General features: G+C 35.3%; 1 protein-coding gene across 2 annotated transcripts; it reads right to left on the reverse strand.

Annotated features, from left to right (window-relative positions):
* Window positions 1-4,684: 4,684 nt before the first annotated feature.
* On the reverse strand, window positions 4,685-9,550 carry LOC141688948 (protein OSB1, mitochondrial). 2 transcript variants are annotated; one of them, XM_074493098.1, is made up of 4 exons: window positions 9,077-9,550; window positions 8,301-8,439; window positions 5,446-5,527; window positions 4,685-5,139 (listed from the first exon to the last, which is right to left on the reverse strand). In XM_074493098.1, exons 1-4 carry the CDS (start codon window positions 9,442-9,444, stop codon window positions 4,862-4,864), a joined length of 867 nt encoding a protein of 288 aa, XP_074349199.1. In that variant the 5' UTR covers window positions 9,445-9,550; the 3' UTR covers window positions 4,685-4,861. The 2 variants fall into 2 exon arrangements, with proteins under 2 accessions (XP_074349199.1, XP_074349200.1); XM_074493099.1 differs by having other exon boundaries at window positions 9,127-9,303.
* Between the last annotated feature and the right edge of the window lie 3,588 nt (window positions 9,551-13,138).

The following is a 13,138-nucleotide window of genomic DNA, read 5'->3' on the forward strand; positions in this document are numbered from 1 at the left end:
ATAAAAAATATTTCACCTCTTTAAATAAATATGAAGGTAATGTATGCACAATTTCCGGGAGTATAATATTGATCGAAAATACCGGAAGAGCTACTATATTACTACCCGAAGGAACAAAATTTATTATAAATGATGCGTTGTTCTCCCCAAAGTCACAAAGAAATTTATTAAGCTTCAAAGATATTCGCAGAAATGGATATCACGTTGAAACGGTGAATAAAGGGGATAAAGAATTTTTTTATATTACAAGTATCACTTCGGGTAGCAAATGTGTTATAGAAGAATTGCCAGCCTTTTCTTCCGAATTATACTATACCAATATTCGAAATATTGAGGTAAATGCCACAGTAAACCAGAAGTTTACTGACAAAAATAATTTTGTTATATGGCATGATCGGCTAGGGCATCCTGGATCAATTATGATGCGAAAAATTATTGAGAATTCACACGGGCATCCATTGAAAAACCAGAAGATTTTTCAAACTAATGAATTCTCTTGTGCTGCTTGTTCTCAAGGAAAATTGATTATCAGACCCTCCTTAGCAAAAATTGGAACAGAATCTCCTAAATTTTTAGAAAGAATACAGGGTGATATATGTGGGCCCATTCACCCATCATGTGGACCATTTAAATATTTCATGGTATTAATCGATGCATCAACAAGGTGGTCACATGTGTGCTTATTATCATCTCGTAACCTGGCGTTTGCGAGACTACTTGCGCAAATAATCCGATTAAGGGCACAATTTCCGGATTATAATATTGGAACAATTCGATTGGATAATGCCGGAGAATTCACATCAAAAGCTTTTAATGAGTTTTGTGCATCAATTGGGATACGTGTTTAACATCATGTAGCTCATGTTCATACACAAAATGGTCTTGCAGAATCATTTATTAAAAAACTACAATTGATTGCTAGACCATTAATTATGAAAACAAACATTCCAGTTACAGTCCGGGGACATGCCATTTTACATGCAGCAGCACTTATACGCATCAGACCTACAAGCTATCACAAATTCTCTCCCTTGCAATTGGCCTCCGGAAGAGAGCCTAATATTTCCCATCTTAGAGCATTTGGATGTGCGGTATACGTCCCAATTACCCCACCACAACGCACAAAGATGGGTTCTCAAAGAAAATTGGGAATATATGTTGGTTATGAATCTCCCTCAATAATCAAATATCTTGAACCAATGACAGGTGATTTATTTACTGCAAGATTTGCAGACTGTCATTTTGATGAAAATGTTTTTCCAAAATTAGGGGGGGGAGATTAAAATTTTCCCTAAATCAGGGGGAGAAAATAAGCAGCTGGAGAAAGAAATTACATGGAATGCACCAACATTAAACATTTTTGATCCTCGTACAAACCAATGTGAACTAGAAGTTCAAAGACTAATCCATTTACAAGGCATAGCAAATCAATTGCATGATGCATTCAATGATATCAATAGAGTGACTAAGTCACACATACCAGCTGCAAATGCTACTGCAAAAATTGAAGTCCCTGAAGGACAAATTATCAAGGCAAATGAGTCAAGACCTCGCATGAAGCGAGGTAGACCAATCGGTTCCAAAGATTAAAATCCTCGGAAAAGAAAAGGAGCAAAATATGATGATGCCCAAATAGATGAAATAAAATCTCAAGGAGAGACTCCAGAAGAGACCCGTGACATGAATAACCAAACCCCAGAAGAGGACCAGGTACCTGAAAATGTTGAAATAGAAGAGATCTCTATAAATTATGTTGTCACGGGAAAGAAATGGAACCGAAATAACATCATTATCGATGAAAATTTTGCATATAATGTAGCGCTGAACCAAAATCTGTCGAAGAATGTCGACGTAGGGAAGATTGGCCAAAATGGAAAGAAGCAATTGAAAAGGAATTGAGCTCACTTAACAAGCATGAAGTTTTTGGACCTGTAGTCCGAACCCCTGAAGGGACTAAACCCGTTGGTTATAAATGGGTGTTTGTGCGAAAAAGAAACGATAAAAATGAAATTGTGAGATATAAAGCACGTTTAGTTGCTCAAGGATTTTCACAAAGACCAGGCATAGATTATGAGGAAACATATTCCCCTGTAATGGATGCTACAACTTTTTGTTATCTTATTAGCCTGACAGTTATTGAAAAATTAGAAATGCGATTAATGGATGTTGTGACAGCATACTTGTATGGTTCCCTTGAGAAAGATATTTATATGAGGATTTCTGAAGGATTTCGAATGCCTGAAGCATCTAAATTATACTCTCGTGATCTTTATTCTATTAAGTTACAAAGATCCATATATGGATTAAAGCAATCTGGTCGAATGTGGTATAAGAGGTTAAACGAATATTTACTAAGGGAAAATTACAAGAATGACCCTATTTGTCCATGTATTTTTATAAAGAAAACTGAATATTCATTTTCTATAGTGGCTGTGTATGTTGATGATTTGAATATCATCGGAACTCCTGAAGAGCTCCAGAAAACAGTTGATTACTTAAAAGCAGAATTTGAAATGAAAGATCTTGGGAGAACAAATCTTTGCCTTGGATTACAAATTGAACATCTTCCAAATGGAATTTTTGTGCATCAATCATCATACACAGAAAAGATCTTGAAACGGTTTTACATGGACAAATCACATCCATTTAACTCCAATGGTTGTTCGATCACTTGATAAGAAAAAGGACGTGTTCCGACCAAGGGAGGAAAATGAAGAGATACTCGGTCCTGAAGTACCCTATCTCAGTGCTATAGGCGCGCTTATGTATCTTGCTAATAATACACGACCCGATATAGCATTTTCTGTGAATCTATTAGCAAGACACAGTAACGCCCCAACTCGGAGGCATTGGTATGGTGTTAAACATATTTTTCGGTACCTTCGAGGCACAACTGATATGGGTTTATTTTATTCTAATAAAACCAAAGCAGTGCTAACGGGTTATGCAAATGCAGGATATTTATCTGATCCAGATAATACTCGATCACAGACATGTTATTTGTTCACTTATGGGGATACAACCATATCATGACGATCTGTAAAACAATCTCTAGTTGCTACCTCTTCTAATCATGCAGAGATTCTTGCAATCCATGAAACTAGTCGAGAATGTGTCTGGTTGAGATCAATATGTCAGCACATTTGGGAGTCATGTGGCATGCATCATGACATGACACCAACAGTAATGTTCGAAGATAAAGCAGCATGCATCGAGCAGCTAAAGAAAAGTTATATCAAAGGCGATAATACTAAACATATCTCGCCCAAGTTTTTCTTCACACATAACCTTCAGGAGAATGGAGAAATTGAAGTCCGACAGATTCGCTCAAGTGACAACCTTGCAGATCTATTCATGAAGTCGCTACCCCATCAGTTTTTGAAAAATTGGTACATAAAATTGGCATGCGACGACTTAAGGACTTGAAATAAAATTTTCAAAATCGATGTACTCTTTTTCCTTTACTAGGATTTTTTCCCAATGTGTTTTTTCCTAGAAAGGTTTTAACGAGGCACGATTACTGGAAGGCCATCCAAGGGGGTGTGTTATGAATGGATGTCCTAGAAGCATCTAACTATCCTTGACCTTTAAATGTTTGTCTCTTAATCTTTCACATTCTTGTAACTATAGACTTTTGGTCTTTCAAATGCCTTATAATCTAACTATAAATAGGTGTCCAATTGAGTTTATATACACTTGATCTAATAGATTTTCTCTTCTCATGCCTCTCTAATATATCATAAAATATTATATCTAACAGTGTGTAGTTTTTAGTAAATAATAGTACGACCTTAGGATGATAATTATTTGGCTCGATACCTATAGAATGAATCGTAAATATATAAATAAATAAAAACACTAGATATATGTTATTATTGTTGTTAAAGTTTTCCGTTCCCACTGGTCACAGGCTATCACATCTGATTGACTCCAAAAACAAGTCAAGATGAACTGGCATTTGTATTTGTATGTAATCAAAAGGCACAAGAACGCGTCGTTGCCCCCCATCGCGGTTTAGTGTCGCCCATGGAATTGACAATTGTCCCAATCTGCACTTACGTATCTCTCCATTTCAGAATTTGAAATGAATAAAATTGTACAAGATTAGAATGTTACATATTAGAGAATGAGATTTCAAAGTGAACATCAAGGCATTAACATTTAGGTCCATACATTCAAGAAAGAAGATATACTCCTAATAAATTTATGTTCGATTCCGCATCTTCAGATTTTTTTTCGTAACCATGAGTATTGATATTTCTTTTAATTCACCACACCCATATTATTAAATACTATTACATAGATGAAGATTAAAAAAAAGACCTGTCACTCTTCAACCCCAAAAACAAAAGCGGGCTCGCAAAAGCAAACCAAATTTCCGATCAAGCTTCATTTCATCTATTGAATCACCATTGTGCATCATTTCCCAGAGCCAATGGAGTCGGAGTTGTTTTGACAACTGTTTGGGTCACCTTATATAGTGTATGAATTTGATGGAATTACTACCACCTAATAATTGCTTGCTAATGTACTTACTAATGTCATTACTTATAACTAGTTTCTAGTTATCAAAACACCATTGATCAAACAGACAGGCCCCGCCATATAGGACTGAGCATGGAGATGATGCAGTGAAGTATGGCACATTCTAGCTAGAAAGTATAATCTACTTCACTATAATATGTATAACAAAACTGCACCACCAGAAGCGGAACATGTTTTCTTGTATGCGTAATGACCTTTTCTAACGACCCTAATGTTCGGAAACCCCAAACGTTTCTTGATCAGCATCAAACATAAATATTTATTAATTAGTTCACATGTAATACAAGACGAGCGATGATCTTACAGTTGCTATAGGCTATGAGAAGTCATCATACACCAGTGGAGTCAAATCAGAACTTGCACATATCCGCCGTCCTGCCAATCTAGAATCCTGCAGCTCTAGTTGTTTCTGGATCCATGGGGGATCACTTTGTTTTAGCCATAAAACTTCACCAGTATCCTTGTGTCTGAAATCTGGATGGTTGGGACTCTTCTTACTATTTCTATTATCGTACCACTCAAGTGGATTTGTAAAAAAAACTTGCCACAAGTGAAGTCGGTTATTGCATCTATCCAAGCTACTTTCGGATGAATCTGCATAAGAATAATGGGAATAATCATGTGATGCTATAAAATACTAGATCTGCAACTAGAATTATTTGACACAAGATTAGATACACCAATATGTATAAAACATTGTAATTTATCATCAATGCTGATGTCATTGTTACTCTTCAATTTACTGGTAAATGTAAAAATATTACAATTTAATTCATCCTGCCCGGTACAATCTACTGGAAACAAAAGAAACTTTTCTGAGCAAATAAAGTTAGAAGACTATCAAAGTTGATATAAAGTAGAAAATTATATATTCCTCTGAACTAGATAGCTGAAGTGTACCTTCTACTCGGGATTGTTTAGCTCTTTCACATGTCGGAGCTTGGCTGTGAGATTGTACGTAATTTATATTCATTACGTTTACCTGCACAAAACATAACCTTGATGAATGTATGAAAACCAAACAAAAAGCAACATACTATAAAGACAGTGATCCTTTGATCTGTGAGGTCATCAGCTTGCAACAGTAAAATGTTAGAATGAGTACACATTTTATTTCTTAAATTGAATTCATATATGGTTCAGGTCCTTCAGGACATTGGGAGGTAATTACTACTTCAGTACTTCTGTAACAACGCCACGAAAAATAAAAGTGAACCCAGTAACATATATAATATGCTTCAGCTGAGCTCAATTAAAGCTAGATCTCAACACTGTAAGTAGTGAATCATTCTGTGATAGAACTTCTATTGTAATTTAGGGGTCAAATTTCAGACAGATGGCTGAACTGGAACAATTTGATTAAGATAAGCTTGAAGGCATAGGCTAAATTATCATGGTTGGTAAATTGATAGCAGGTCCAATGCCATGCTAATATTTAATGCCATTTTTATAATTTGAAAACAAATGCTAAAAAGTTGAACTCCGAAGGGGTTCTATACTTGGATGCAAATATGCATAAATGCATACTTGGTTATAAATTTGAAACCAAGAATGCATTTATACACCATGCCACATCATCAGATAACCAAAACTGACATGCATATTGGTAAAATACTAAAATCTAAATAGAATTTAGGAGGGAAATACAAAAATTGGTTATATTTGGAATTATTTGGTTTCACAACTAGCATTGGAGTTCAAGTTCTGTTTTAGTACCAAACACCACTTTTTGGGGTCAAATCATAGCAATAGGCAATAGCTATAGCTATTTTGCATCTACCATTGGACTTGTTCCAACACCCAGAAGATTCAAAGTTGCCGTTAGTCTAGGAAGCACCGACACTCCAAAAAGGATGTCGTATGCGTGTTGGACACGGCCGACACGGCTGAGTACGTGTCCGACACGCCACATGGCGTGTCGACAGAAAAAGGCAACCGATACGCGACCGACACGGGTTCGACACGCGACCGACACGGCCCACTGACTCAGCCCATATAGGAAAGCCCAAAATCATCTTAAAAAAAAACATCTTTTTTTAAAAGCCCAAACCATCTTATATTAATCCTAATTTTGTGTGTCCGTGTCTTTTATAACCTCCCCTCTTCATCTTTTATAACCCTACATATATACAATCAAATATATACATACATCTATATATATAACACATATACAAATATTTTTTATATTTTTATAACTTTTTTTTGCCGTGTCCCGTATCCAGGACACTTTACCTTTGATAATTGACGAATCCCCGTGTCCCGTGTCCGGTGTCGCCGTATCAGTGTCGGTGCTTCCTAGCCGTTAGTTATGCTAGTATACTCTTCAGCTAAACAAACATGGAATATGTCTCACAAAAATGCACTTAAGACCGTTGATCATTAATGTCACTTGATGCCCATTACATTGCAAGAGGTGGAATGTTCCTCATCTCTATATGATTGAATAAAGTCTGCAATCCATAGCATTTTACTATTTAAAATGATTGAGAGACATGATCATAAGTTATAGCAGGATCCCGCCAACTAGTGAAAACGGCACACGGGCCACTCCTTGTATATTACAAACGTACAAGCAAAGCAGGTATATTCTAGCCTCAATTCTGAGATCTGAGAGAACAGTTGATATATCTATTCTAACTCTTATCTTCCCCAGAGTACCTGTATCAGGCACTTGACACTCAGACACTTACTTCAAGCCATGAACATGTAAAATTTAACTCAAAGTCCAGGTAACAAAGGTTGTATAGTTTCCTTATAACTTATGCTTAATTTTGTGAATTGCAATCATTTCTTTTCTCCCAATTTCATTGAACTCGTTCAGTGTTCCCAAGCCCGCCCTTACCATAACTTTACCATTATGGCCACCTAACCATTACTATCTCTGAGAACTACACGTGTTGTATACACGCATTAAAAACCTTGATTAGTGCTTAGTCGTGGATTAAAGCATGTATAATGGCCCTTACACAATATAAGCTAGATTAGGGAAACTCAATTAGGTTTGGATAAGAGTAGATGTTTAAGTTACAAAGCAATACAAGTAATGCGAAGTTTATTACAGCAGATGAGGAAATCCAATTGCAAAATCCTTATACCTCTCTTTGGAAAATCTTACAACTTCTAATGGATTTATTTTTAAATACAAATAGTTATACTTAAATGAATGATGTAAAGTGTGACTGCCCAAGCAGCAAGTACAATGCGCGCGAACACAGCATAAGTGATGCGTCGATAGCTTTGATACTAGAACTGGTCAACCTGACCATAGAAATTCCAGCCAAGTTGGAATACTAAAATTTGGATCCAGGGGATATAAAAAAAGAATTGTAACTTTTTCTATACAGGTTAAGACAAAGATATCCAAACATTTTATTAGTTAAATCTCATTAATAATTGTAAGAAACAATATTAACTCCACTAACCAGTGCAAATGTCAACATCTTAACAACTAATACATTGACATCTTACAGTCAATATGGTTTCTATTTACTGGCTGCAAAGAATTCACCATAAACAGTTTCTCAGCATTAGTATAAAAATAAAACTGTATTCAAATGGTATACTAGTCACTAGTTGTAAATGAGATGCACTTAGCCAGTGATTATTATAAATTATGCAACAATGCCAAGGTGAAGAAAAAAGCATCATCCACATTACTACATTGTAGGTCTAACTTTCAAAAAAAAAAATCGCGCATTCCGGAACAACAATAAAAGGGGTTCATTTAGAAGAGTAGGCAGACGCAGGAGTCGTACCTTGTAGTTTGTACTGGGAACCCCATTCTTATCGACTTTGGAATATGATCCCAGATAACCTGAAACATAAATAAGATCATCCGGTTTGAGATGAGTGGTACATATTTCTGCCATCTTCCCCCACATATTCAGCATGATCCTGTTTAAAATATATAGTTAGAGTGGAACTAAATACTACGCAACAACCATTTTTAAAGCCTGTAACGCAGTCTTATACAGGATATGTAGCCTCTTATATAATGGACAAAAAAGACAAGGGAAAATGAGAGTATGATACAAAATGTCTCGAGTAGTAGGGTTCAATCAGTTAGTTTGGTGACATCCTACAACACACGTAAAAATACTACTATAGCTTTAACATATATTCTATCCACAACTAATTTCCTTAATTAACCAATTGACAGGAAGGTCCAGAGGAAACGAAGAAGAGCGCTTAGCTTAAAATCATCAATCTAGAATAAGCATACAATATATTAATGTGTGTAAATTTAAGTAATTACAAATAAATTAGCGAGAAGTAATTAGACATGATCACAAAGAGAAATGACAATGACTCTCCAGAAAGTAAACATATTTAAATAATTGGGCCACATATGTTATTTCTTCTGTGACAAAAAATTGGTAAAACACCACAGGGAGTATACAGCTTACAAATAATACAAATAATTAGGCAAAAATTAACCAGAACATTAGAACATCGAAAACTCGAAACATTATAAAAAAACTCTAACAAACAAAATATGTTAACAGGGACATAAAAAGGATAAATGACATACCAAATATGACGATTAGTTGATTGAGAAGAGGAGGAGGAGGTGTTATTAACCTTGAGGACAGTATAAGCACCTGCATTGCCTTCGGATTTTACATTCATTGGACAAACAGGACGAGTTACAACTCCAATCAGACTGACGGAGTTATTCGATTCAGTATCTCTATTGTAGTGTTTTATTGTTGGAGGACGCTTGTACTTTAGGGCGCGTTCGTACGGCGATAACTCGCTTTCGTCATCTATATTTTGAAATATTAGGTGTGTTGATGATGTAAAGGAGCGGCGAATAACAAGTGAAGAAGAAGAAGAAGGGAACAAGAGGGAGGAGGCTCTGTGTGTCCGCCCAAAAATTGAGCGCCAAACAGCGGCCATCAAGGAGGACCGGCTTACGGGTCACCCCAGTTGCCGTTTTGGTACGGGGTGCTTGGGCTCCTTACATCCCGAGTCCAAACCCGATCCGTCAGGTTTCGGTTTGAGTTTTAATCGGGTATCAATTTATATATATAATTATTTGTCAATACAATAATTCATCTAACTAAATGCCAATAAGAATTGAAAACATACATAAGTTAGATTCTAGACAAGATAAATCCAAACATAATCTAAAAAGGCTTTTGAATGCATTATGGGAAAATGAAATCGAGAATGAGAATGAGAATGATGGTTAATGAAAATGTGAATGAAATGAAAACCCAAGGGGTATGGAGGGTTTGATTTACCCACCAAGAGAGAATGAAGTTCTTATTTCCCACCATCAAATTAGTAATCCAAACACTATCACTTGGGTTTAAGATTTCGATTCCCGTTAACCGGACACATTAACTATCAACCAAACACCCCCTGAATGTATATATTTAAAGCATAAGTAGTAACAATATATCTGAAATTAGATTTAAAAAGATGGATAGTGAATATATAGTCTATCATTTTACAATATTTAAACCTTAAAGACTAACTTGAATACTTTTCAAATGAGACTTATTAAGAGTGTGTGAATAAGCAACAATCATAATAATACTTCTAACAACACTACGATAATTATATAGTGACTTCAAGTTGAATGCGACTTAATATAATAGTATTAAGATGTCATACATTATACAATTGTGTAGAAAATTGAAATATTTTTAATTTAAAATATATAATGTGTACAATCAATTATACATAAAAACATTCATATATATATATACATACATATCTGCATACATACACACATAAATATATATATATATATACATACATACATAAATATATACATACATATATAAATACATACATACGTGCGTACGTACGTACGTACATACGTTTTGGATCAGGTCCGTGTTTGATAGAAATTCAGTTGAATTTTCAGGTTTCAGGTCCGTTTCAGTTCGAATAAGACAAAGATCAAAATCAACGCGAAATTTAATTAGGTCTAAAATTAAATTTTAAACTCGGATCCAAATCCAAAATTTCGAGTTCGGTTACCTGTTCGAGTCGGAACGGGTCGGATACCTATCTGGTTGGGACAAATTGGTATCCCAGTTGCATATTAGTATCATACCACAAGAAAAAAAAATATAGACAAAATTGAAAATATTTCATCATAACAATTAAACAGGGTATATTAAGTAAGGAGTGGAAGAGAGAATCAAGATGGCAGCTGAAGGTCCTTCTCACCATCATTAGGTCATTTATAACAGCAAAATATTTGAGAGCATGCTACATGTTGTTGTTATAAATGACAAGGATGATGATAAATAAAAGAAAGATGAACACAAATCTTTTAGCTCAAATCCAAGTAACTCTAGCAAAACCAGTGGGAGTCATAAGGATGGAAAAAGTAGCAAGGATGATTAAAAGAAGAAAAGTGATAAAGGAGGAAATAAGAAGAGCCAATATGACACAGATGGGAGAGACACAAAGAAAACACCAATAAGTCATACATCTATAACTCTACAAATCTCAATCCAACTCCCTAGACAATCAAACACTCCAACCATTCAAAACTCCAAGCCAAAATGTTTCTACAAACTCACGGTCAACTCTACTGAAAACACCTATCTTAGCCACGCAAACCACCCTAAAGAAAATAACCAAACCTCCATTATTCAAGCCACCAGTCAAAACACATTTCAAGTCTACTGGAAGAAAGTCAAAGAAAACAAGGGTTGAAATGATAGCACTATGGAATTGCTTTAATCAATAAGATTTTCTATTAATTTCAGAAGAAATCTCAGAAGATGATTACAATAATCAACAAGCTGAATTCATAGTCAAAGTCTCTGTTGATACTCTGGGAGAGATGAGAATTTACTTTAAAGATGACTTATTCAACCTACTCAACATGGAAGTAATAGAAAATTACTCAAAATTGAAACTTGAGAGAGTCAATAGCTTAATGACTACAAATGACGTGTTCGAAAAACTAGGGAATGAGGATCTGGTTAAGAGGCTGGGATAGGGATGAAAAAAGAGAAAGGGAGAAGTTTGAGAGAGAAGCAAATGCTATCAAAAAGGCCTTAGAGTTAGGAAGAATGGAGAAAAGATCAAATAAACTGAAGGTTGGAGGATTGAGCAGAGTTTCTAAAAATGGTGTATTTCTTAATATCAAGACTCACAGATTCTCAAGGTTCAGAATTCAGTATCTTGAAAGTTACTCATTAAATAAATGGCTAAAACTTACTACTATAGCTTTAACATATGTTCTATCCACAACTAATTTCCTTAATTAACCAATTGACAGGAAGGTCCAGAGGAAACGAAGAAGAGCGCTTAGGTTAAAATCATCAATCTAGAATAAGCATACAATATATTAATATATTAATGTGTGTAAATTTAAGTAATTACAAATAAATTAGCGAGAAGTAATTAGATATGATCACAAAGAGAAATGACAATGACTCTCCAGAAAGTAAACATATTTAAATAATTGGACCACATATGTTATTTCTTCTGTGACAAAAAATTGGTAAAACATCACAGGGAGTATACAGCTTACAAATAATTAGGCAAAAATTAACCAGAACATTAGAACATCGAAAACTCGAAACATTATAAAAAAAACTCTAACAAACAAAATATGTTAACAGGGACATAAAAAGGATAAATGACATACCAAATATGACGATTAGTTGATTGAGAAGAGGAGGAGGAGGAGGAGGAGGTGTTATTAACCTTAAGGACAGTATAAGCACCTGCATTGCCTTCGGATTTTACATTCATTGGACAAACAGGACGAGTTACAACTCCAATCAGACTGACGCAGTTATTCGATTCAGTATCTCTATTGTAGTGTGTTATTGTTGGAGGACGCTTGTACTTTAGGGCGCGTTCGTACGGCGATAACTCGCTTTCATCATCTATATTTTGAAATATTAGGTGTGTTGATGATGTAAAGGAGCGGCGAATAACAAGTGAAGAAGAAGAAGGGAATAAGAGGGAGGAGGCTCTGTGTATCCGCCCAAAAATTGAGCGCCAAACAGCGGCCATCAAGGAGGACCGGCTTACGGGTCACCCCCATTGGGTTCTTTCTTACATATGTTGCCGTTTTGGTACGGGGTGCTTGGGCTCCTTACATCCCGAGTCCAAACCCGATCCGTCAGGTTTCGGTTTAAGTTTTAATCGGGTATCAAGTTATTTATATAATTATTTGTCAATACAATAATTCATCTAACTAAATGCCAATAAGAATTGAAAATATACATAAGTTAGATTCTAGACAAGATAAATCCAAACATAATTTAAAGAGGCGTTTGAATGCATCATGGAAAATGAAATCGGGAATGAGAATGAGAGTTAATGAAAATGTGAATGAAATGAAAACCCAAGGGGTATGGCGGGTTTGATTTACCCACCAAGAGGGAATGGAGTTCTTATTCCCCACCATCAAATTAGTAATCCAAACACTATCACTTGGGTTTAAGATTCCGATTCCCGTTAACCGGACACATTAACTATCAACCAAACACCCCCTGAATGTATATATTTAAAACATAAGTAGTAACAATATATCTGAAATTAGATTTAAAAAGATGGATAGTGAATATATAGTCTATCATTTTACAATATTTAAACCTTAAAGACT

This window comes from Apium graveolens, chromosome 10 (genome assembly GCF_009905375.1).
Source record: "Apium graveolens cultivar Ventura chromosome 10, ASM990537v1, whole genome shotgun sequence".
NCBI classification, from domain to species: Eukaryota; Viridiplantae; Streptophyta; class Magnoliopsida; order Apiales; family Apiaceae; genus Apium; species Apium graveolens.

What these genes read in the sequence shown, in the direction of transcription:
- LOC141688948 (XM_074493098.1), bottom strand. Translation starts at nt 9,444, where the DNA reads ATGGCCGCTGTTTGGCGCTCAATTTTTGGGCGGACACACAGAGCCTCC. An exon ending in TTCCCAGTACAAACTACAAG is followed by an intron (nt 5,528 to 8,300) that starts GTACGACTCCTG and finishes TGTTTTGTGCAG; the next exon opens with GTAAACGTAATGAATATAAA. An exon ending in TAAACAATCCCGAGTAGAAG is followed by an intron (nt 5,140 to 5,445) that starts GTACACTTCAGC and finishes ATTCTTATGCAG; the next exon opens with ATTCATCCGAAAGTAGCTTG.